General features: G+C 55.2%; 2 protein-coding genes across 2 annotated transcripts in view; both read right to left on the bottom strand.

Moving 5' to 3' along the window:
- The window catches only part of TTLL12 (tubulin tyrosine ligase like 12), a 17,951-nt gene extending 9,960 nt beyond the window's left edge, over positions 1–7,991 (bottom strand). The window contains exons 1-5 of the mRNA XM_040233146.1: positions 7,711–7,991; positions 3,560–3,732; positions 1,326–1,524; positions 427–586; positions 211–344 (exon numbers count right to left, since the gene is read on the bottom strand). Of these exons, the coding sequence (XP_040089080.1) occupies positions 211–344; positions 427–586; positions 1,326–1,524; positions 3,560–3,732; positions 7,711–7,917 (873 nt within the window). The 5' untranslated portion in view covers positions 7,918–7,991. The remainder of the gene's footprint in view (positions 1–210; positions 345–426; positions 587–1,325; positions 1,525–3,559; positions 3,733–7,710) is intronic.
- Positions 7,992–18,141: 10,150 nt separating this feature from the next.
- The window catches only part of SCUBE1 (signal peptide, CUB domain and EGF like domain containing 1), a 133,628-nt gene continuing 127,967 nt past the window's right edge, over positions 18,142–23,802 (bottom strand). Inside the window, exon 24 of the mRNA XM_040233360.1 lies at positions 18,142–23,359. Coding sequence (XP_040089294.1) covers positions 23,207–23,359 — 153 coding nt within the window. The 3' untranslated portion in view covers positions 18,142–23,206. The remainder of the gene's footprint in view (positions 23,360–23,802) is intronic.

Genomic DNA, 23,802 nt, shown 5'->3' with positions numbered 1-23,802 from the left:
CCGGGCTCCGGGCTGACGCCAAGCAGTGCAGCCACATGCAGCTCATGTTCGCTTGCCGAGCTCTGAGACCCTTGTCTCGCAGACACCCCCAGACTCCTCTCTACCTCCCACGGCAGCCAGCTGCGGCTCCGCCACATTGGGTGACCTGGTGGAGGACGTTCCAGAAGCCACTGGGCAAATAGGCCCAGGGGGTCGGGGCCAAGGTCCCACCTGGTAGTGCTCGGCGGGCGGCTCGGGCGTGGAGGAGCTAAGGTCCAGCAGGTCGGTGGGGGCCCAGGGCAGCAGCACGCACCTCCGGATCAGCGGGTCGGCCTCTCCGTAGGCAAAGTCCCGGGTCACCTCCTCTGTACCAGGACACGCAGGCCATCAGCGGGGCGGCGGGAGAGTGGCTGGCCCTTCCTCGGGGGGTGGGGAAGCCCCACTTACCGCCTGTGTCCAGGTCCCGCAGGGGCCACAGCAGCGTGTAGGCCACCTGCTGGGGCATGTAGAAGAAGGGGGCGGTGGCGAAGCTGGGCACGTCCGCGTGCTGGATGCGCGACCCGAACTCGTCCATGATGTACCACACGGGCACTTTCTCCTCGGCCGTCTGCGGGTGGAGTGCACATCACCCTCACCCACGGGTCCTCCGGTCCCTGCACCTTTCCCAGCGTTCACGACCTGAACACTGGCCGCCAGCCCATCTACACTCGACTCTCAGGGCCTGGGACACCCACCAGGCACGCCTCCAGCCCCCTGAACACAAGGCTGCTGGGCGAGGGGACTGCTGTGTGATCATGGGTGGGGTAAAGGTACGTGTAAAGAAGGCACTTAGCCTAGCAGCCACATGGGGGTGCTTGGTTTTGTGTATGTGCCAGGGGGAGGACGGGGAGTTCAGGGAAGGCTTCCTGGAGGAGGCGACAGCTGCGATCACGAGAAACAACTTTTGTCTTCTCCCAGGCTGAAAGTAGTAGGGGTCTGGTGCATGAAGGTGGGTCTGGGGGTGTGCTGGGGAGTGATGTAAGCCCCAGAGCATGCTGAAGGACTTGACTCTACTCCTGAAGGCAGGAAAAAAATCACTAAGGGTATTTAAGAGAGTGCTGGAACCAGCAGGCACTGGGAAAGAGATAGCCAGGTCACTGGGCTCACGTCTCGGGGTCTGGGACAAGGTTGTGTCCAAGGCCACGTGGATACTTGGGTCTCTGGCACTGGCTGGCCCAGGGCGAAGAGTAACAGGCCCATGATGAAGTTGCAGGGAACCAGGGCAGCCTGCTCACTTGTGGGGTCAGGGGACCGCCTCCCACCAGCCCCGACAGCATGGGGTGGTGCAGGCCCGGCTGCCCGCTCACCCCGTGGGCCAGCTGGTAGGTCTGGTTGAACTTCCACATCTCCTCCAGCACCAGGTCCACGGCCTCGGCGCTGGGCAGCTCACCGTGGAACTCGATGCCCATCAGGTTGGCCATGCGGTGCAGGAGCCCCGGCACCTGCTGCAGCTGCTGGCGGGCATGCGGCACGCGGCACGTCCAGGCGTGGTCGATGAGGAAGATGCTGCGGGCACAGGCCACGGGCGGGGGGGTGAGGTTACCACACGGCCAAGGCAAGAAGTGGGGCTGGGCGAGGGCCAGCGGAGGGCCAGCTGCTCAAGGCAGAGGCCGGGGCTGCGGCCCGGACCCGGCGCCAGGCCTGGGTGGGAGTCTGGCTCTGCCCGCTGTTTCGTCCTGGGAAAGTCCCACCCCTCTTTCAGTTTCTCAAACAGGGGAACACATCCCTACCCATCCTGTTGCGGGGCTGCCGTGAGGATCAAATGAGACAAACAGCCAGCTGCCTACATTGGATCCTCGGGTGTTGAGGGGTTGACTATTACAGTGATCACGGTGAACATTAAGTATCCTTGGCTGGATTCTGAGCTGCTAGAAAGTGGGCCCACGCCCCCCACCTTGCTACCTGCAGGCAGACGCGCAAAGAAGCCCCACCCAGAGTTCACTTGTGCTCACCCGCGACCTCTGGGCATTGCTCAGGAGGTGCCAAGGCCTTGTGCGGGAGAGGCTTCAAGTCCTCACGTGTCCAGACAGGAAGCCCACCCAGTCGAGTCTCCTGGGCCAGCTACGTGGCTCCCACATCACCTCACTGGAGGGCGAGGAGTTCCCCTGTAGGCCCGAAGCCCTGCCTGCCCCCAGCCCACCAGTCAGGCTGCCTGACACCACCCCAGCCTGGCTGGTTGTGGACTCCCCAGTGCACAGGGTTCTGCCTGCTGGGGAAGCAGCTCTGGTCCCCCCACTCCACTAAAGCAAAAGGAACAGCAAGCACTCCAGTCCTGCGATTGGGGGCCAGCTCACTGTGCTCATACTTTTTTGCTGGCACATCCCAAAACAAACTGAGACTTACTCCTGCCCTCGTGCATGGAGCCGGGAGCACCTGGGGGTGACCTGGGCAGACGCACAGGGGCTGCCGGACACAGTGGGTCCGGAGCGGATGGAGGCTGGGCCTGGCCTTTGGGGGAGACTCACAAGGGTCCGAGGGCAGACAGGGCCCAGAGCCGCGCTCCCAATCTCAACACCATGCCCATCCGCTCCCAGACTTGCCTGCTGGTGTGAGTCGAGGGGTCAGGGAGGCAGGGAGCCCCTTGAGGAGGCCGCTGGGCCTGAGCCCCACGGCCAGCACAGGTGGGAACGGAGCGGGCACACGCACAGGTCTGCTGTACAGAACTTAATGAGTTTCTGCGTCAGAGAACACGTGGGTGGTGGTGCCTGGCTGCTGTAATTACGTGTGTGGCCCCTCCCACCCTACCAGGGGCTGGTGAAGGAGCTGGGAAAGCAGGAAGAGCTATGGACACAGACACCCAGGGACCCGCAGGGGCTGGCGAGTTCCTCCCCCTCACCCTGCCCAGGGTTTCAACAAAGTTACGCCTGTCCTGGCTGAGGACAGTCCCTCTGGTCCCTGGAAGGCAGGAAGCCTGGGGCCCAGTCCTAACCCTGGCCTTTCTACCCTGGGGCCCCGTGAAAGGCCCAGGCTCACCTCTGTCCCCCTAACCCCGAGTCCCCACTCGAGGAATCAACCAGGCCACGCTGCTCACATTCACTAATGTGAAGTCCAGGGCTCCTACACAGAGACCACATTCAGCAGGACCAGCAGGGAGTCCCGGGCGCGGGGTGTCCCTGGAAAAGCCCAGGCTCATGAGTTAAGATGGCCCTGGGATGACACCCGCACCTGTGACCAGCTGTACGACCCTGGGTGAGCCCGTTCCCACGGGGTCCTCACTAGCAAGACGGGGCCTCGCCACGTGGTCAGTGTGACCACTGGGACAGGTTAAGAGGCACCTGGGGGGAGGCCGCTCTGCAGACGGTACGAAACATGGCGAACACGGGAACGTCATCGGTGTCGGGGCCGATAGGGCCCTGAAGTCCAGCTGGAAACACGGCGGCTGCCGCGCACCTCGTCTCAGGCTGGCTTAAGTGGCCAGTGGCCTGGCCCAGAGGAGCAGGAGCGCCCGCAAGGACTGCTTCTCCGGGGGCGACAGCCGGGGTGACATCCTTCAAGAGGGAGTCGCAGCGCGGACGAGAGGGTCCGGCCCTCGGCTCCTTACCTGTTGGGGTCAGCCGCCTGCAGCCCGTTCTCATTGGTCACGATGACCTTGTAGCAGAGCTCGCCGCCGGGGTTGGGCTTCTTGCGCGCTTCCTGGGCCGCCTCGTCCTCACTCTCCTCCTCTTCGGCTTCCTCCACCTGCATGATCCCGAACATCTCCCCAGCGTCGAAAACCTGGGGGCCAGAGGCAGGGGGGCGTTGGCAGGACACTCCGTTCCTGCGCCGTTCCTGCCGCCACGCCCTGGCCTCGGGGATGAACTGAGCCCCGAGGACAGGGCCTCTTTACTGTCCAGCTGCTCATCTTACACCCAGGAGACAGGTTCCCAATCAGTGGGAATGAGGTCCTCACCTCCTCCACCAACACGGGCGCCGTTATCCGGGTGCCCCAGCCTGTGGGACCCGCGCCTGGGGGAGGGACTGCCTGCGTGCACCTCCCAGTGACAGCCAGTCTGGGCTCCTGCTTCACAGGGATAATGTGGCCCAGAAGGTCGAGGGGACGGCTTTGCTCACAATGCCTGGAAGAGGCAGGATCGCAGCGGGCCAGGGACTTCAGCTCAGCTTTGTTCTCACCAGAACCACCAATCCAACGCCAGGGCAGCAGAGGAGATTCAGAAGGAAACGGGGGCGGGGGGCGGTGCTCAAGAGCGCCCTGCAACCACACTCACCCAGGTCTGTACCGAGCATGGCCTGGGGCTGGTCTCCTGGGGCCCCTGGGCCAGGATGGGACAGAAGGAAAGGGCCTGAGTTTCCTTAAGTTTCCCTGGCAACTGCAAGCCACTTGCAGCTGGTGAAGGGGACAAGCCAGTTGGTCCCCATGCGGCCACACTCAAGACCCGGCGTCTGCCACGAGTCGGCAGGTCACTGGATCATTTCATGCCTCAGTTTCCCCATCCATACAATGGGAATATTAGGATCTACCTGCAACTTGTTGGGAGGGTTAGCTGATTAACACACACACAGAGTAGAGAAGCTACTCTGTAAGCACTTGCCACCATGACACTTCTGAGCCTCGTCTCTCAGCAGCAAAGGGACATCAGGCACCTTCCAGAGGAGCTGAGAGCAATACATCAAATCAAACGGCGCACAGAAGGACTCAACAAAGACCAGCTGCCCCTAAAATGTATTTCCCATGACTCCACTAAAAACAGGAGGCACAGCATCTCAGCAGTTGGCAATCAGCCATCCATTCAGGCATGAGCAGTGCTGATGTGCTGGGCAGGACAGGCACTTGGAGGTGTGAGGATGAGTGATGCATGACCTTGCCCTGGGAGCTGACGACAGAGAGCCAGAAAGGGCCATCTGAGAGGCTGAGATAACCCCTGCAGGGGCGCCATCCTCTGAAGTGAGTGGTGAAGGAAGCAGAAGATTAACTGATTTGGCTGCTCCAGGTCTCTGTTGCAGAATCTTATAGTTGCAGACTCTGGGCTCTAATTCTCTGACCAGGGATCAAACCTGGGCCCCCTGCATTGGGAGTGGGAGGTCTTAAGACACAGGGCCACCAGGAAAGTCCCAGGAAGGGGAAGATTTCAACATGTGGCCGTCAGGTGGTGGTGTGAGAACTCCAGGCAGAGGAGCTGGGGCAGGAAGGGTTGCGGAGCCAGTCAGGTGCATCCCAGGGGAGCTGGGGCACTTTCTGGGATGGAGTCTTGAACCCCTAGCCACCCAGAAAGCCTGGAGGCAGGGGAAACCACAACCCTTTCTCTGGTTTGGAGTTTAGGAGAGAACAGCTCAGAGGCTGGGGTCCAACCCAGAACCCCAAATCTCCATCCCTCCACGCCCAAACCTGACAAGGGGGAGGGGGCAGTGTGGGGCCTGCCCTCTCCCAGCTATGGAATGGCCACGACCACCATCCCTTCACAGAGGGGCTGGAGGAGCCCCTATGGAGGTAGGGGAGGGGAGTGGTTTTGCAGCTGGGAAGTTCCTGTTGGCCAGAAAGAGCTGAAATTTATTTCAAAACACTCCCCCTGGTTTCCAAGCCAGTGGGGGGCAGGAGGGGCCCCCCTTTCTCGGTCAGCAGGTGCCTGTTCTGCCAGCAAGCATCCTCCTCCACACCTGGGCCCCCAGCAGCGGGTCTGTCAGAACGAGGGCTGCAGGTTTGGGTCTGGCAAAGTGGTGACTCACAGGTCTGCCCGTCACCCCAGCAAGGGAGGGTCATGGAAAAGTACTGGGTGCCCCTGAGCAGAACAACGGTGGCCAGGATGGAGGGGACATTACACTCCAGTGACTACATGCCGGGCACACCTCTGCACCCAGACTCCACCAAGACAGTGGGAGCTGGGGCCATGTTTCCTGGATTTGGACTCAAGACGGGCAAGTGACGCACATGAGTGACTTTGCTGCCCACAGGGCAAGCGACTTGCATGAGCGACTTCACTGCCCACAGAGGCTGGCAGGGCCAGGGCTAGGGTGTTTCCACCTCGTGATCCATTCACACAGCACCAGAAGACCATTTTATCCTAACAAACTGCTGCGGTCCCCTTCCTGCACAGGAGAGGTGTGGGACTAGAGCAAGTACTTGGGAAATGCTGGCAAATGGAGGGCGGGCTTGAGGGGGAAAGAAATTCAGTTACAAAAGGCAGGTGCCAATCACACTGTATCTTTTTTATAGCACCTACCCTTGTTTTGGTCTCCAGGTGGCTGAGAGGTTAAAGAGTCTGCCCGCAATGCGGGAGACCTCGGCTCAATCCCTGGGTGGGGAAGATCCCCTGGAGAAGGAAATGGCAACCCACTCCAGTGTGCTTGCCTGGAGAATCCCATGGACAGAGGAGCCTGGTGGGCTACAGTCTACAGGGTCACAAAGAGTCGGACACGACTGAGCGACTTCACTTTCTTTACTTTCTTACCCTTGTTTTGAACAGGAAGGTACTTGGTCCAACCACTCCCCGCCGCCGCCCTCCGCCCCATGTCAGATGTCCAGAGTCTGGCTGAGAGTGTGGGGTTCACCCAGCAGCCTCTGGGGTCTCAATTCACCACTTGCACCTCTCAGTCTGTCTTGACCTAGGAGGCAGCCTGGAAAGGGCCTGGCTCTGGCTCAGGTCCCAACAGGGGCCCATGAATGTGTTCTGACTTCAGCATCTGGGCAAACCACCAAAACCCAGGGCTCACCCCTCAGCCAGGACCCTGGAGAGACCCTTCGGAGGTAGAGGCTATAGAGCACAGGCCAGCAAAAAGGAGCTGTCCCTACAACGGAGACCCTTGAACCATCTTAACTCTTAAAAAAAATTTTTTTTTTTAAATTTTTTGGTCGTGCCATGCCACATGTGGGATTGAACCCCTGCCCCCTGCACTGGAAGCGTGGAGTCTGGACTGCCAGGGTAGTCTCCGAGCTCTTTTCATTTCTGTTTAGATGCCATCTCTGCCTCCTACATACAGCCTTTTCCTTAATCTGCAAGATGACGGTGACCTGGGGCTCAAATCAAATGAAGGAACACGAAAGAATTCTATGAAGGAAGAAAGCCTCTAGTTCTGAGGTCGGACAGACTTTAGAAGGGTCACTTCCTCTTTCCGAGCCTCAGTCTTCTCAACTGTAGGAAAGGGGTGATGGATCCTAACCCTCACAGGGCTGCTTTGGGCTCGGATTGTGGAAGACGCAGCCCAGGGCCTGGCACGCGCAACGGAAGCCAAAGTTCATTTTAGTTCCAGTTCTCGCCGCAGCCCTGGCCCAGCCCCAGCTGCTGGCAAGACCGGGGTCACAGGTAGGGTCTCCAGCCGCCGCTCTTAGGCCCCAAACCGCCACAGAAGTGAAAGTTTAAGGCGTTTGGGCATCAAGCCATGCTCAAATCTCTGGCCCCGTGCATCTCCTGCGTCGTCCATCCACGCCGGCCCCCGACTCTCCCCGTGCGCGTCTCACCCAAGCCCGCCCTGGAACGCACGTTCCCTCCCATCTCCACGCCGCCAACTCCCCCCAGCGCGCTCCCCCAACCTCTCGCGTCCTCCGCGGGGGGGCCCTGGCCGCCCCACCCCAGCGGTTCTCGGCTCGAAGCCGGCCCGCTGACCACACCCTCCCAGGTAGAAAACTCCAGAGCCACCCACTCCGGCGCCGCGCTCGGGACGCTGCGTGCGCGCCGCGAGGGCCCGCACCCCGGCTTTCCCGGGGGCACCCCGGGCTCAGTCTGCACCCCGGGCCTCCCCGCGCGGCGCCCCGACCCGCACCTCGTGCTCCAGCTTGTGCAGGAGGCGGCCCCAGTACCGCTCGGGGACTCCCGACGCACGCAGCGCCGGGCCGTGCAGAGCCGCGAACTCGGCCAGGGCCACCCGCGCATCCTGCTCGGGGTCGAGGACCGACTCTGAGCCCGGCTCCGGCTCCGGCTCTGGCGTCAGGACCCGGCTGCTGCGCTCCGGCGTCGGGTCGGCCTGCATGGCGCCTCCGCCAGCGCCAGAAGCCCAGCGCGCCCGCGGAGCCCGCGGGCCCGGCCCTCCGGACTCGGCCCGCAAGCCCCGCCCTCCTCCGGGCTCCCCCGCCGCCCCCGCCCGTCGCGGCCCGCAAGCTCCGCCCACAAGCCCAGGCTCCCGGCTGGCGGAAGGGCCGCCGGGGCAGCCTGGGGGGGCGGGGCCTCCCGAGAAGGGCGCGTGCGTGAGCTCGCGGGGGCGGAGCCTTTGTGGCTCTGGCGGGGCTACCGGCTTGTGCGCACGCGCGGCTGGTGTTGGGGGGTGGGGGCGTCTTCTCGTTCAGCCGGAGGCTGTCTGGGCGGATGCCGGAAGTGAGGCTGTGGTCGGAACCGGATGGGGCTCCAGACAGCACCGAAAGGAGAAACGGAGGCTCAGAGGTACCCGCGGGGCAGAGCAGCTTCCCCGAACGGCACCGATCCGGCCTTGATGACTCGCAGACCCACGGAAGCTGGGGGCGGGGAATCTCTCGTTCTTTTGAATGCGTCACCAGATTTTAGGTGCAGTGACCTGTCTCAGTTAGTTTCCTTACATTTGGTTTCAGAACATGAATTTATTCAGATAAAACTGGGAGTATTTTTTTTAATCCTTCTTAGAAATGCGTTGTACTGTTCCCCCCTTTTCCATTTTTTCAGTAATTGTAATTTGCTGGAAAGTGCTGTTGCTGCTGCTGAGTCGCTTTAGTGGTGTCCTACTGCGACAGGGTAGATGGCAGCCCACCAGGCTCCTCTGTCCCTGGGGTGCTCCAGGCAAGAATACTGGAGTGGGTTGCCATTTCCTTCTCCAGGAAAGTGCAAAGGCAAAGATTTTGTATGTCTGTGCTTCAGTTGGTGAATATCTTGATTAAAATTTTTAAGCTGATTTTGAACAAAATGCACCAGTTTAGAGGATTTGTTCAATGGGACTAGAACACAAGTTGTTGTGCAAAAGCTCAAACTTCCAAATTCCAGTTGGTGATGATGAAATAAAATTCACATTTTATGGCAAGACAGAAACTTAAGTATAAAATCCCTCCCTTTTAGTGTAAATTGTACCTCTGCACTAACCAAACCTCCTTGGAAGATAACCTTCCTAATCTTATCAAGGATTTCTACTCCTTAGGAGATAAGCTTCCTTCTTAACCTTACAAGAGACCACAGGGACCCATGACCCACTACTTGTTTTGTACACGTGGATCTGATGGAAACCCACTCCAGTTTTCTTGCCTGGAAAATCCCATGGACAGAGGAGCCTGGCAATCTACCGTCCATGGGGTTTTAAGAGTCAGACACGAGTTAGTGACTAAACCATAGCACTTTGTCTCAAAAACTTAAAACACCTGTAGCTCAGTCAGTAAAGAATCCACTGTGATGCAGGAGACAGGCTTGATACCTGGTTTGGGAAGATCCTTGGAGAAGGAAATGGCTAACTGCTACAGTGTTCTTGCCTGGGGAATCCCATGGACAGAGGAGCCTGGGGGGCTACAGTCCGTGGGGTCACAAAGAGTCAAACACAACTTAACGACTACACTACCACCACCACCTCCACGGCCAATGTATAGCACTCTGTCTCAGAAAGTTACCATACTGAGCTTTTGAACTCTTAACAGGCAAGACAGTCCTCACAGCTCTCTGAAAGACCGCTTCCCACGTTATGATATTTGGCTAGAATAAACATTTCCATTTCTTTAATTTTTTTCATTGACATGGTCGAGAAACATGTTATAGGGAAAAAAATCTTACTGCCATACTGGAGGGCTTGCCTGGTGGCTCGGATGGTAAAAAAAAATCTGCCTGCCATGCAGGAGACCTGGGTTCCATCCCTGGGTTGGGAAGATCCCCTGGAGAAGGGCATGGCCTCCCATACCAACATTCTTGCCTGGAGAACCCCTGCAGATGGAGCCTGGCGAGCTACAGTCCGTGGCGTCGCGGAGTTGGACATGACTGAGCGACTAAGTGCAGCATAGCCCTACTGGGATACTTTTTTCTGTCTCACATCAGCTGTGTCTCAAAAATTTTGCACTTCAGTCTCTCTGTGTGAAGAAGTATTTGTAAATTTTGACAACTAAGATATCTAATTCGACGGATACAATTTTACAGTTTGTTTGGATGTAATAATTACATCCAATCCCAGGTGTGTTTTTGCTTCATGGGTTTTTTGGTTTGTTTTTCTGGTTTTATTTTTGGCCATGGTGGGGGATTTGGGATCTTAGTTCCCCGGCCAGGGATTGAACCCATGCCCCCTGCAGGGGAAGCATGGATTCTTAACCACTGGACCACCAGGAAAGTCCCATGGTGTTCTTAATTTAGTAAGAATGTTAGTTCATCTATGCAGTGCCTATTGAACTTTATACGAATATTACCCTTGGGAAAAAAAAAATGCCTTCAGTGTTCAACTGTTAAACTAAATTTAGCTGAGTAGCATTCACAATAATGTTAGTTTGGCACCTTGGAGAGACAAAAAGCTTCCCAAAAGCTTAATTTTGATTGCATGAATTGGAAGCCAGAAATGGAAGCAACTAATGACTTTGGTACAATATGGCATCCGCAATGAAATAATTTCTCAGCCAGGAGAGCCAGGACTTTAACAGTGAAAGAAGCACAAGAAAACTTGGAATTAGAAAAATGAGTGAAACAAATGTAAGAAAAAATCATTTGATCTAAATGAAGAGTCATGATTTATAGACTGTTACATCAGTTCATTTCTGCAACTTCACACATTCATTCTGAGGCAGAATTAAAATAATTGCTGACTTTTAAAGTTCATGCGATACTTCTGAATGATTGATTTGCAGTGAAAGATGCCTCTTTGGCTCCCATGGTGAAAGGCAAACATTGACAAACATTTTGTAGAAGTTTCAGTTGCATAATCCTGAGCAATGAAAATATGGAACTTTTATTATTTTTTTTAAATATTTAGGTAATTTAGTTATATTTACTATAAATATAAATATAGTAATAATATAAATAGTATAAATATTTAGTTAATTTAGTTATTTTAAATATTTAGTTAATTAATTTGGCTGTGCCTGGTATTAGTTGCAGTAGGTGGAATCTTGTTTTGTTGTTTTGTTTTAGTTGTGGTATGTGGAATCTATTTAATAGTTTCTCGATCAGAGATCGAACCCTGGCCCCGTGTACTAGGAGTTCAGAGTCTTAGCCACTGGACCACCAGGGAAGTCCCTAGAACTTAATTTTAAGTTAAATGTGAACTTGAAAAAGGCTTTATTGAGACTTCCCTAGTGGTCCAGTGGTTAAGAATCTGCCTTGGATTCTTGGAGTCCGCAGAGGACTCAGGTTTGATCCCTGGCTGGGGAACTTAGATGCCACGTGCTGCCATAACTAGAGGGTCCTTGCAGCAAAAGGTGCCACAACTAAGACATGACACCAACAAATAAATAAAAATAAAGATCAAAAAGTTTATTGCTGCTGAAAAGGTTTATTTTACAATAAAGAAAAAGTACCAGGAAACAAAACAGAAATTAAAAACTGTGAATTTATACCATACTCCTTATTTTGTCGCTCAGTCCTGTCTGACATTTTGTGACCCCGTGGACTGAAGCACGCCAGGCCATCCTATCCCTCACCATCTCCCAGACTTTGCCTAGGTTATTCCGTGCCAGAAGGGACAAAACCCTGTGAACAACGAAAGTGTTCGACCTGTATACAGTCTGCAGTGGGAACACTCAGCCTCAATCTGCCACATATGACTCACCCACACCAACTGTCATTTCCTGGAGTCTTCATGCACAGAAGACCTTGCTTCAAAATAAATGAACATGGAAGTTGCATCTGGTAGGCCACAGAATAGGCACACTCGGGTGGTTGGTAGGCAGGGGCAGCAGGGCCTCACTGTGAATATTTAGTACTGGTGTTGGAGAAGACTCTTGAGAGTCCCTTGGACTGCAAGGAGATCCAACCAGTTTATCCTAAAGGAGATCAGTCCTGAGTGCTCATTGGAAAGACTGATGTTGAAGCTGAAACTCCTATACGTTGGCCACCTGATGCGAAGAACTGACTCATTTGAAAAGACCCTGATGCTGGGAAAGATTCAAGGCAGGAGGAGAAGGGGACGACAGAGGGTGAGATAGTTGGATGGCATCACCGACTCGATGGACATGAGTTTGGGTAAACTCCAGGAGTTGGTGATGGACAGGGAGGCCTGGCGTGCTGCAGTCCATGGGGTCGCAAAGAGTCGGACACGACTGAGTGACTGAACTGAACTGAATATTATAGTTAAGAACGTCTCCCTCACAGACCTGATCACTGTTAGAAACTCTGTTACATTGTTTATCATACCTTGCAGTCTATGACTATATATATATCACACCTGTGCTGTCGCTTCAGTCGTGTCCGATCTATGACCCTGTAGACAGACTATAGCCTGCCAGGCTCCTCTTGGCCATGGGATTCTCCAGGCAAGAATACTGGAGTGGGTTGCCGTGCCCTCTCCCAGGGGATCTTCCCCACCCAATAATCGAACCTGCGTTTCCTGAGTTGCAGGTGGATCATACTTATAATAATTATTTTGTTATGAGCAAGCATACGTCACACTAGCTGAAAACCTACTTGGCATCTTGGCATCTGCAGTTCCTCCTCCATGAATCAATCTGTAGTTTATCCGATCCATGAGACATTAAATCTAGCTCAAACTGGCTTAAGGCAAAAGGGTATTCGTTGGCTTCCCTGGTGTTCTGGACTGGATGTTTGCGTTCTTCCGAAATTCACTGTGCCCTGACCCAAAATGTGACTGAATTTGGAAACAGCCTGTGAGGAGGTGATAAAAGTTAAATGAGGTCCTAAGGGTGGGGTCCTTAAAAGAAGAGGAATAGATACCAGAGCATTCTCTTTACCTGATGAGGACAGAATGAACAGGTGGCTGTCTGCAAGCCAGGAAGAGAACTCTAACCTGCACCTTGACTTTGGACTTCACAGCTTGCAGAAAATAAACTTCTGTTGTTTAAGCTGCTCAGTCTGTGGTATTTTGTTATGGCAGCCAGACCAATCACATAACAAAGGCGTTCATGTGGACTTCAGGTTCAGCTTGATCAAGGTGCCCAAACATCACTTTTTCTCTCCTTGTCTCAGCTCTGCTGTTCTGTGCATTGGCTTTGCTCTATGATAAGGCTGTCCTCTTGTAGTGATAAAGTATTAATGGCTGCAACAGCTGCTGCCTATATCCTCCCAAGAATCCAGTTCCAGTGGGGAAGGGAGTCTCACAGGTTCTCTCTCACACTGATCAGGTCATGTGAATGTCCCTTGGCCCATCCCTGTGATTGGGCAATCCTATTTTCCATTCTCCTCCCCAAATGCAAACCCAATCAAATCAGATCCTTACTAGAAATATTTTGTGATTTCCCAGTGCCCAGGAATAAAAACAGCCCTTCATGTGCCCTCCAAAGTCCTCCGTGGTCCAGCTCAGCTGCCCTCTCCAGCCTCCTTTCAGCACACTCTTCCCTCGTTTTTGAGCCTTGGCGCTCTGGCTTTCTTCAGCTTTTGGAATCTGATGCCTCACCACTGCCTCCAGGGTTTCACATGCTCTCCCTTCTACCTGGGAGTACTGCCCCTCCTCCCACTTTGTGGATTCTAACTCGTTCCTCAGGTGTCAGCTGAAATGTTGTCTTCACAAGGGGTCTCTGAATATGCAATTAACAAGTTTTTTTTTTTTTAATTGGAGGATAGTTGATTTACAAAGTTGTGTTAGCTTCAGGTGTACAGCAAAGTGAATCAGTCATCCATATACGTATATCCACTCTTCCCAATTATTTTCCCGTATAGGTCATTCCAGAGTATTGAGTCCACTTCCCTGGGCTACACAGTAGGTCCCTATTTGTTTTATAGATAGCAGTGTGTATACATCAGTCTGTCTCCCAGTTTATTCCTCCACCCTGGCTTTCCCCTTGGTAACCATAAGTTTGCCTTCTACGTCTGTGACTCTATTTCTATTTTGTTGTAAATAAGTTCATTTGTACCATTTTTCTTTCTTTTTTTTTTTTTTTAGATTCTACATATAAGTGATCCTAGGCATATATATCCGGGGAAAACCATAATTTGAAAAGATACATGCACTCCAGTGTTCTTTAGAGCACTCTTTACAATAGGCAAGACAAGGAAGCAGTCTAAATGTCCCTGGACAGAGGAGAGGGTAAAGAAGATGTGGTACATATATACAAAGGAATATTGCTCAGCCATTAAAAAGAACGAGAGAATGCAAATGAAATAATTTGCAGCAACACGGAAGAACCTAGAGATTGCCATACTGAGGGAAGCAAGTCAGGCAGAGCAAGGCAAATAAATGAATATGCAATTTAATCAGCAGAGAATCACGCCTCTGTTTCCCTCACCTCGCCCTCACCTCAGGGTAAAGAAGACAGGGGAAGAGACAGGGAGAGGGAAGAACTGAAAGAGTAGCTCTCATCCTGAAAGTTGAAAGTCACAAACGCAAGGTGACTTCTGGTCCCTGAAAGCTTCTCCTGCTAGGAGCTGTGCTGAGGGGGCTCACAGAAAATGTGTTTTTCCTACACCACAGAGTCTATTCTCAACCAAAGAGGCAGTTATCTGTCTCCATGTTAGAGGAGTTACTTGGACCATTGCCCTAACCGCTGATCAAGAGACTGTGGACTGGTCTCCCAACGGCATCTTCCGAAGGAAATGTGCTAGAACTGTGCCTCTGCCTTTGTTATCTTTTACAATGTTTAATGCATACACAGTTATAGGTGGAAGCCTGTGTGAGTGACTCGGCAGCAGCACAGCTGTACCTTCCTCTACGGCAAGGGAAGTCACTGTACTCGATTCGATACTTATTGTTTCCAGGCTTTAAAAAGTTACTTCACAGGACTTCTCTAGTGGTCCGGTGGCTAAGACTCCGTGCTCCCAGCCCAGAGGGTCTACGTTTGTTCTCTGATCAGGGAACTAGATCCCACATATGGCAACTGAGATCTGGTGTGGCCAAAGAAATAAATAAAAATTAATATTAAAAAATTCTTTCATTACATATGATTGTATATTTAATTAATGTATTGCTTAGACTTGTTTTTGAGATTAGAAGTATGGAGCGATGATCTTATGGGGTATTCATTTCTGCTCTGTGTTATGGTGTTTTGTTTTGTTTGGATATGTTTTCTTTCACAACATTTTTTATTTTTTACTTTGGCTGTGCTGTGCGGCTTGAGGGGGTCTTAGTTCCCCGACAAGGAATCAAACCTGCACTGGTTGGCAGTGAAATCGCAGAGTCCTACCCACTGAGCCAGCAGGGAAGTCCCTTGGGTATCTAAAATTTCAATCTCTTGGCAAAACATTATTCATACCGACTCTCCCAGAAGCTTGCTTATTAAGAACAACTGCTTTAAAGTGTGAATTTCATTTGTGCAAATAAACATTTAATCTCTTAATTCTCAAATGGAAAGAAAAGCAACAGATGGCACGTACACGTTCTATGCTGAGATGCTCCCTCAGAGTTTAGAGAGAGTCCGGAGCAGTGTAACCCGGACCAGGCCAGTTCCCACACTGATATGGCGCTGACCTCTCCTCCCCAGTCTCCCCAGCTCACAGAGCAAGGCCGTGTTGAGTCCGACCCAAGGCCACAGGTGGGAGGCCTCACACCAAGGCCTCAGAAGCAGAGCCCAGAACCAAGGTCACCTCCAAAACTGACTGAGACCCTTTGTAACCTTGCCAAAAGCCCCCTGGATAATCACTAAGAAGCCCCCGTTCTCTCAGTTAAGCAAAGATGCCCACTCCAGTAAACACCCTATAGTGCCCCAACCAATCACCTAATGCCACCCTTCCAGCAGGAATTTTCTTTGTCTTTAGGCTATAAAAATTGGCTATTAAGTCACAAAAACTGTCTATGCTCCCTCGTCCGTCAGAAGGTCAGCCTGCTGTGCTCGCAGTGCCCACTTTATCCCTGCTCTTTGCTCTTAATGAACTCACTCCCTTCTGAAATGCTCTGTGTCTGGAAATTCTTTTCTAGCCTGCACTCAGACTGCTCCAACAGGCCAGAGCCAGCTGGCATGTGCGTCTCCTGCTCTCGGAGGATCTTGGGATCCACCTTGGATTTGGGATCCGGGGAACAAGTCAGTCCACGCTCACTGCCATGCTCCTCTCACATTTGTGAGTGGGGGTGCCCCACTTCTCAGCTCATTTCCGGTCCGAAGAGGCCTCATCTCTTGATCCGGTCTTCATGGGAGCTTTGGTAGAAATGTCAAATGTGTTGCACGCTCAGAGGATCCCATTATTGTTTTCCTCTTAAAATTAAAAAAAAAAAAGTAAAAGATACATAATACAACATTCACGATTCAAATTATTTTACAAAATGCAGGGAGTTCTCTGGTGGTCCAGTGGTTAAGACTCTGCTCTTCCTATGCAAGGGGTGTGGGTTCAATCCCAGGGAACTAAGATCCCACATGCCACGCATGCCACGCAGCACGACCAAAAAAAAAAAAAAAATACCACCAAGAGGCATTAAGGACATTCATATTCTCCAGTAACCATCACCATCTTCCATCTCCAGAACTTCTTCCTCTTCCCACGCTGCAACACGGAACCCGATAGACACCAACTCCCTGTCCCCCCTCACCCCCAGCCCCTGGTGACCACCAGTCTACTCTCTGTCCCTGTGGATTTGACTCCTCCAGGGACTTGTGCGTGGAATCACAAAGTGTGGGTCCTTCCGTAACTGGTTTGTTCCGCTCTGCTTAATGTCTTCAAGGTTCCTTCATGTTGTAGCAGGTATCAGAATGTCACTCCTTTATGAAAATCACTTATTTGGTTGTGTTGAGTCTTAGTTACAGCACACTGGATCTTGGTTGCATTACGTGGGATCTTTGGTTGTGGCACGTGGACTCTCTAGTTGCGGTGGGTGGGCTTAGTAGTTGCGGTTTGTGCTCCACGACACATGGGATCTTACTTTCCTTACCAGGGATTGAACCTGTGTCCCCTGCATGGAAGGCTGATTCTTTGCCACTGGACCTCCAAGTAAGTCCCAGAAGGCCACTCCTTCATAAGGCTGAATCCTAGTCCATTGTATAGATAGACACGACTTGTTTATTCATCCACTGAGGGACACTTGGGTTGCTAACATTTCTTCACCGTCATGAATAATGTTGCTATGTACATGGGTGTACTGATTTGAAACTGCTTTCAAATCTTTTGTGTACATTCTCAGAAGTTTTCTGAGATTAAAAAAATATATATTTATTATTTTGGCCACGCTGGATCTGCATTGCTGCACTCGGGCTTTCTCTAATTGGAGAGTGGGAGCTATTTTGCATGGTGGTGTGCGGGCTTCTCACTGCAGTGGCTTCCCTGGCTGTTGCGGAGCGCGGGCTCTAGAGCGCAGGCTCAGGAGTTGTGACTCATGGGCTTGGCTGCTCTGAGGCATGTGCTGTCTTCCCGAGTTAGGGATTGAACCCCTGTTCCTTGCCCTGGCAGGTGGATCCCCAACCACTGGACCAGCAGGGAAGTCCTTCTTTAGACTTTAAAATTGCTTTGTTAAACCAGGAAAAAAACCTGGTGTTTACTGTGTGATTTGGGCTTCCCTGGTGGCTCAGAGGGTAAAGTGTCTGCTTGCAATGCGGGAGACCCGGGTTCAATCCCTGGGTCAAGAAGATTCCCCTGGAGAAGGAAATGGCAAAACACTCCAGTATTCTTGCCTGGAGAATTCCACGGACGGAGGAGCCTGGCAGGCTAGAGTCCATGGGGTCGAAAAGAACTGGACACAACTGAGCGACTTCAGTTTCCGTTCCTTTCTTTGGGATGTTAATGCCATTTTTTAAATTGTCTTTTCTCGTCTTGAGCGCATGGTATTGAACGGTTCTCCACATGCCTGAGGAGGACAGCGGTTATCAGCCTTTTTGTGGTTCTGGATGTCTTGGAGAATCTGATGAAAGCCATGAGCCGTGTTCCCAGAGAAATGTGCCCACATGCATGCTCACACGTGCACACACACACACACACACACACACACACAGAGAACACTGACTGTGCATCTAACTTACAGGGGCCCAGATCCCCCACTGCCCGCTGACCGTGACCCCCCCGTGTAGACGCTGGTCGTGAAAGGTGGGATCTGAGCGCAGCGGCTGTGCTCTCTGGCGGCTCACCAAGTAACGTGACCCCTAACTTCCGGTGCCCTCCGTGTGCAGCTCTCCTAATTCCAGTTACCACTCCCGCCCTGTCGTCATAGCCACCGATGACCGAGAGAAAGGGACATCATCTCAGTTCATTTCTTGTTTATTATGAAAGTGACTTTTCACAAATGTTTCATTACATGCATATGTATGAGCATGATGGCAAAAACAAAACGTTGAATATCTGAGGCAGCTAAAAGAAAAAGGCGGTTACGTTGCTACCTGTCACTCTTTCGGGCAGCTCCCGGTACAGCCGGCACCTCCACGGAAGCCCACGCCAAAGGCTGCACACATTGAGGTCGGCTGCCCGTCCGCCCACCATCCCCCTGCAGTGCTCCACCCCCTGCCAGCGGTGCTCAGCCATCCTGTTTCTAAGGAACACGGGCTGGGGCTGCCCAGACTTGTTAAAGTTTTGACCTCAGTGGAATAAGAAGTTTCCCTGCAGATCTTCGTGGCCTCTGGACTGAAAAACAATACTTGGCATCAGCCAGCTTTCTCTTTTTCTCCTCCTTTTCCTCCACGCTCTCGGGACACCCAGAGCCTGGCAGAGGGGCAGGTCGGGAGGGGCGCTGGGCACCTTCCAGGGCTGCGTGCCGGTCTCGGATGAAGGCACCCAGAGCCCCTCAGTCTGAGCCCCCCGGTCCCCCTGGGGGGAGAGGGCAGAGGCCCATCTCTGTCCGAAGGCGCTTTCAGCCCTTGTTCCTGAGCAGAGCGTGGGGAGAAGGTGTGAGGCCATGCACGACCATGTCGCCTGGGTGCTACTGGTGTCCCCTGCGTGGAGCCAGGCCAGCTGGCCTGGCGACTGCAGCTCTGGGTGTCCCTGTGGCTGGAGCACAGCAAGTGCTCAGGAATGCCTCCTGGAAGGGCAGGTGGTGTGCGGGGCGGGGGCGGCTGTGGGCGAGAGGAGCTCTCGCCCTGGCTCTCCTTGGGTGATGGGCAGTGTCTCAAAGATCGAGTCCTCCCACTCTTGTCTGAAGGACGTTGGTTCGGGGCTGTAGCTTCCCCAACGTGTATCTCTGGCGAGGAAGAGGGGCCTTGGTCCCAGACGCAGTTGACCAGTCCAACTGGGCTCCCGGGCAGGGAGGGGAGGAGGCAGGCATGGCCGCAGCCCCCTGGGTGCTAAGCAGAGAGCCTCCCTCCCTGGGCACCGACTGTGCCGGGTGCCCGGCCAGGCAGTGGGCGAGGCGCTGGGGTGGAGATGGGGGTCCTGGGCGTGTTGGCCGGGTGCTTCTCTGTGGGTGGAGAGGGCGGCTGCTCAGTGAGGCCTGGCTGGCTGCAGTGTCTCTGTCAGGGTGTCTTTCTCGAAACTGAACTCTTGATTCTCCCTGCTCTGCCCCTCTACCCCTGCCTGGGGTCCTGGGAGGCGAGGACAGAGGGCTGGCTTTCTCCCGATTGAGGTGCTGGGCTCTGCCACCCAGGCCTCTGTCTCCTTCCTCTCTGTGACCAGAGGCCCTCCCAGGGGGCACCTGCTGGCTCCTGGGTGGCAGGGTGTCGGTCTCTCCAGGAGCCTGGCACACAGGAGGTGCTCAGCACACGTCTGCTGAATGACCTGACTGAGCTTAGTCTCTTGTTTTCAGCAGGGGTGGTGGTGGAGGTGCTCGAAGGATTATTCAGGCCCCCGAATGGCACTTAGGCGCCTGCTCCAGCAGGTGGGGGCCTCCTGTTGGGGAAAATGGGTGAGTCTGCCAGTGTCTCTGGGAGCATGAGGGTGGGAAGGGTGGGTTTCTGAGTGGTGTGGGGAAGAGGGTCTCTGCTGGCCATCCCTGCCTGGAAGGTTCTTGGCCTGGGGTCTCAATTCTACTGTATCTGCGTGCCCCAAACCCATAGTGGCAGCAGGGAAGGCTGCCCGAGGTCACTACCTTGGTCCCCATGGTCTCCTCGAGGCGAGGAGGAGCTGGGAGCAGGCCCGAGCCCCCGGCAGGTGCGACTTGCTGTCTGAGGCTAAAGGAGAGCCCCGGCGGGAGGAGGAGGGCATCACCACCACGAGGCAGCTGGAGGCTCTGGCGAGGCTACCAGAGAGTTGGGGAAAAATGGGTCCAACTCTGGGGAAGCAGGGGGGCGACCTCACTCCCTGGTGGAGGGCTTGGCCAGGGCTTGGCTAGACCTGAGCAGTTTCCTTCTCCTCCCTCGGTGCATTTCCACGGAAGCAGCAAGCCAGGAGGTGCCCGGCCCGCCCGCCGGAGGTCATTCGAGTTCTCCACAGCGTCTCTGCAGAGCTATTCTCATGGCCCCAGCTTCACTGGGTCAGAACCAAGCTCATTGGAACCACCACAGGCCTTGGCACCTGCTTTCAGTCCCAGCCAGCCAGGCAGGCTTCCGCTTCCAGAAATATGTCGCTCGGCTCCTCTCCGTAGAGTTTGACTATGGCCAGCCACTGAGGGTCCAGGCGAGGGGGGCAGGGCGGGCCCTGGCTGGGACGGGGCTCTACGGCTGCTTAGGGCCAAGCTCCCGTCCTGGAGCAGGCTGTGCTCCTCTGGCTCAGCCCGTGCAGCTCCTGTCCAGGCCTCCTTCCCTCCTTTAGAACCCAGCGCAGACCCTGCCTACCTGGGCCAGACCTTCTCTGCCTTCCTTTCCTCTCCACCTCCACCTGGAGCCAGGGGGGACGGCCATCCTGGATCAGCCAATGCACCACCTGTGTCCACAACATGGGAACGTGGAGAAACCAACCGTGTGGTCCAGAGAGATTTGCCCGGGACCACCAGGCCCCAAGGAGTGACAACAGCTCTACGTTTAACAGGGGGGACCCCCAGGTTCCTCAGCCTGGGACTGAGGGCTGACGTGGAGATTTGGGACAGGTCCCCCGCCCCCTGCCTGGGGACTTCCAAGTCCCCTGATGATGGTGTGGGAGGCGGTTTTACTGGGGAGGGAGGGCTGGATGGTGACTGTGGGTGCTGGTCAGTTTGGACTGCTGGCCCCGTGGCACTCGAGATGGTCAGGCAGGGTCCCTGTCTTGCCCTGCCCGGGGGACAGGAGGCAGGGTCTGACCACAGTGGTGTGGTGAGCCGTGGATGGAGGTGGGGGGGCTCCCGTCGACAGGGTGGGTAGGTTAGTGGGCGTGCGGGTGGCAACTGCCAAAAACCACCCAGAGGAGCAGCAGAAAAAGCTCCAGAGAGAGGAGAGCTCTTTCTGGGTCTCTTTGGGTCAAAAATAATCCAGAGAGGAATAAAAAAAAAAAAACGCAAAAATAACCCTTCCCAGCGCCCTCCCCAGGTGGCTGTTCTGGGGGTTCATTTTGGAGGATGCTCGTTTAATTCCGGGGGAGGACGATGGCCTGACGTGGAGGACAGGGCTCTCTCTGCAAACTAGGGCTGGCGTTCATGGACCGTGCCCGGGGTGGGGGCGGCACGGCCTGGACGGGGCTCCCCACTGACACTGCCCTACTGACCAGATGGGGCCCCCCAACCGGCTTGAGCTGGAGTTTGGCTGAGGAGGTGCTGATGGCAGCCCTGGTGAGGCTGGGAACCCGCCACCGAGGATGCAGGTAATGGCAGTGATTCCTGAGTGCCCAGCCCTGGGTGGATCGTAAACCCAGCCCAGCCTCCTGAGGCCTCACGCACCCACCCCCAGGCTTCACACCCTCGGCGCCTCAGCTGGGCTCGGCCCTGGCAGTGTGCGTGGGCCTGGGCGAGGAGGGAACCATCTGGAGGCCACGGGGGTGGGTGATGCGAGCTCGTGCTGGGTCTCTCTCGTGCTCCCGGGATGCTGAACGTCTGGTAACCTAATGCTCTGGGGCCCTGGGCCTGCGGGTCCTGTGGCCGGCAGCCACCACGAGGCAGCAGGCCAGGCCTCGGCCTGTTGGCAGTCCTCGCGAGCCCCATCCCAGGCGCTGGCTGAGCGGGCTGCGGTCAGCCCGCTCACACTCCAGACCATCCTTGTTTCAAAGAGAGACAGGGAGAGGTAGGCCGCTGGGCGGAGCAGGAAGACCAGGCCCCTGATGGCCGGAGGCCTCCGCCTGGGGGCCGCACCCACCCCTCCCAGCGCCCGTGTGCCTGCCTGGAGGCGCTCAGCACGGCCTGCGCGCGCGGGGTGGGGGGAAGCCTTGCCTCCCGGTGGCCGGCGGGCTCAGCATGGACTCTGCGGTCACGGCCTCAGGTCAGACGCAGGCCCCTTCCGAAGTTTACCACCGGGCCCTTGGGCCCCCCAGGAAGGGTCTGAGGGGAACACACTTTCCATCCAAGGTCAGCACCCCAGGCCCCCAGTCTGTACTCCAAAGTGCGTCCGGGGCCAGCCGGCTGCCTCCTCAGTCCCACAGGCTCCCGGCCTCTGTAAATGGAGGGGGCGAGTGCCCGGAGAGGCCGTTTCCTCGGTCGGGGATGTCGGCGACTGCTGGGTTCATGCTGGCTTACGGGAGAAGGGGTTGCGATGCGTACTTAGTGTTACTGAAGAGCAGTTCCCGCCGCGCCCGCAGATAGAAGTATATATATCTTTGTATTTATATTTACACGGACATAGTCCTCAGTTAGATGCTCTGTCCTGGGGAAGCACACATCTCACTCTCCCCTCCCAGCTCCCCTCTTCAGTCCCATCAGGGAATCCTGAGGCTCCGACAACACCCTCGCCCAGGGCCTGGGCCCTGTGACCCAGAGGCACCTGCGGGTGTGACACTCTGCAGACACGGAGCCTGGCTCATCGGAGTCCCCAGCCGAGCCTTCACGCACCCCTCCTTCCACGGCCTGGCCTCCCGTCCCGGATTCTGCCTCTGAGCGCCTCCCTGAGACACGGCAGCCACGGCCCCTATCTCCCCAAGAGCACCAGGCAGAGGGCACGCATGCTCTCCAGGGGCCCGCTCTGCCTGGGACCTGCCCAGCTGGTGGCCGAGGTCCCGGCCCGGCAGGCATCCGCTGGGGCCGGCCTGGGAGCAGCAGGTGCCCTCAGTGTTCTGGAAGGGAACAGGCAGAGTGAGGGAGGGAGACAGAAAGGCTGCCTTGAGCAACGTTCTCCCACCAGGGCGGGATTAGAGGAGGGCAGCTGGGCTGGGCTTTCTGCCTGGACTTGGTCTCGCCATCCACCGGCTGGTCAGCAATTCCCAAAGGGCAGGCGCCACGGCGGTTCCCAAGCCAGTGTGGGGGGGCCCGCGAATCCGCCTTCGGCTTCGACTGTGGAGGGGCTCTCCCCTCTCTGGGCAGCCGGCACCCAAGCAGGGCCGCCGTCCCTGCGTTACTTGTAGGGCCGCAGGAACCGGGACACCTTGGAGCGCAGCAGTTTGATGAAGGAGCGAGGAAACATCTCCTTGGACTCCTGGGCCGTGTACTTGAAGTAGTTCTGGGGGTGTGCCAGCACGTCAAAGAGGGCCTTGATCAGCTTCTTGTCCTGCAAAACACGGCGAGGCCCAGCGTGAGGGGCCTGTGGCCAGGCTGGGGCGGGCGTAGCTCTGGCCACTTGCCTCTGCAATGCCCGGGGCCCTGAAGGGGTCTGGGGGTGTCTGCAGGGATGCAGCTGGGCTGGCTGGTGGGTTTCAGGACCCTACAGGCTCTGCCATACAGAGCATTGCAGTGTTAATAGCCTGATTGGTTTTTTAATAGTCTCCTGGTTTTAACTCTTGGAGTTCCACTGACATTTTACCTTAAAAGGGTATGTTACAAAAACAACAAGACAACCCACCATGCGGAAAACGAGAGCATGTGGAGTGGAGATCGAGGCTTTGGAGCTGAACCAACCCCCACCATCTCCCCCTAGAGTCCCCCCATCGTTGCCCCCTACAATCCCCCAATGTCCCCCTACAGCCCCCCACCGTTGCCCCCCAACATCCCCCC

This window comes from Oryx dammah, unplaced genomic scaffold (genome assembly GCF_014754425.2).
Source record: "Oryx dammah isolate SB20612 unplaced genomic scaffold, SCBI_Odam_1.1 HiC_scaffold_29, whole genome shotgun sequence".
Lineage (NCBI taxonomy): Eukaryota > Metazoa > Chordata > Mammalia > Artiodactyla > Bovidae > Oryx > Oryx dammah.
Note: the sequence above shows the minus strand (reverse complement) of the source record. Positions and strands in the feature narration are given on the sequence as shown.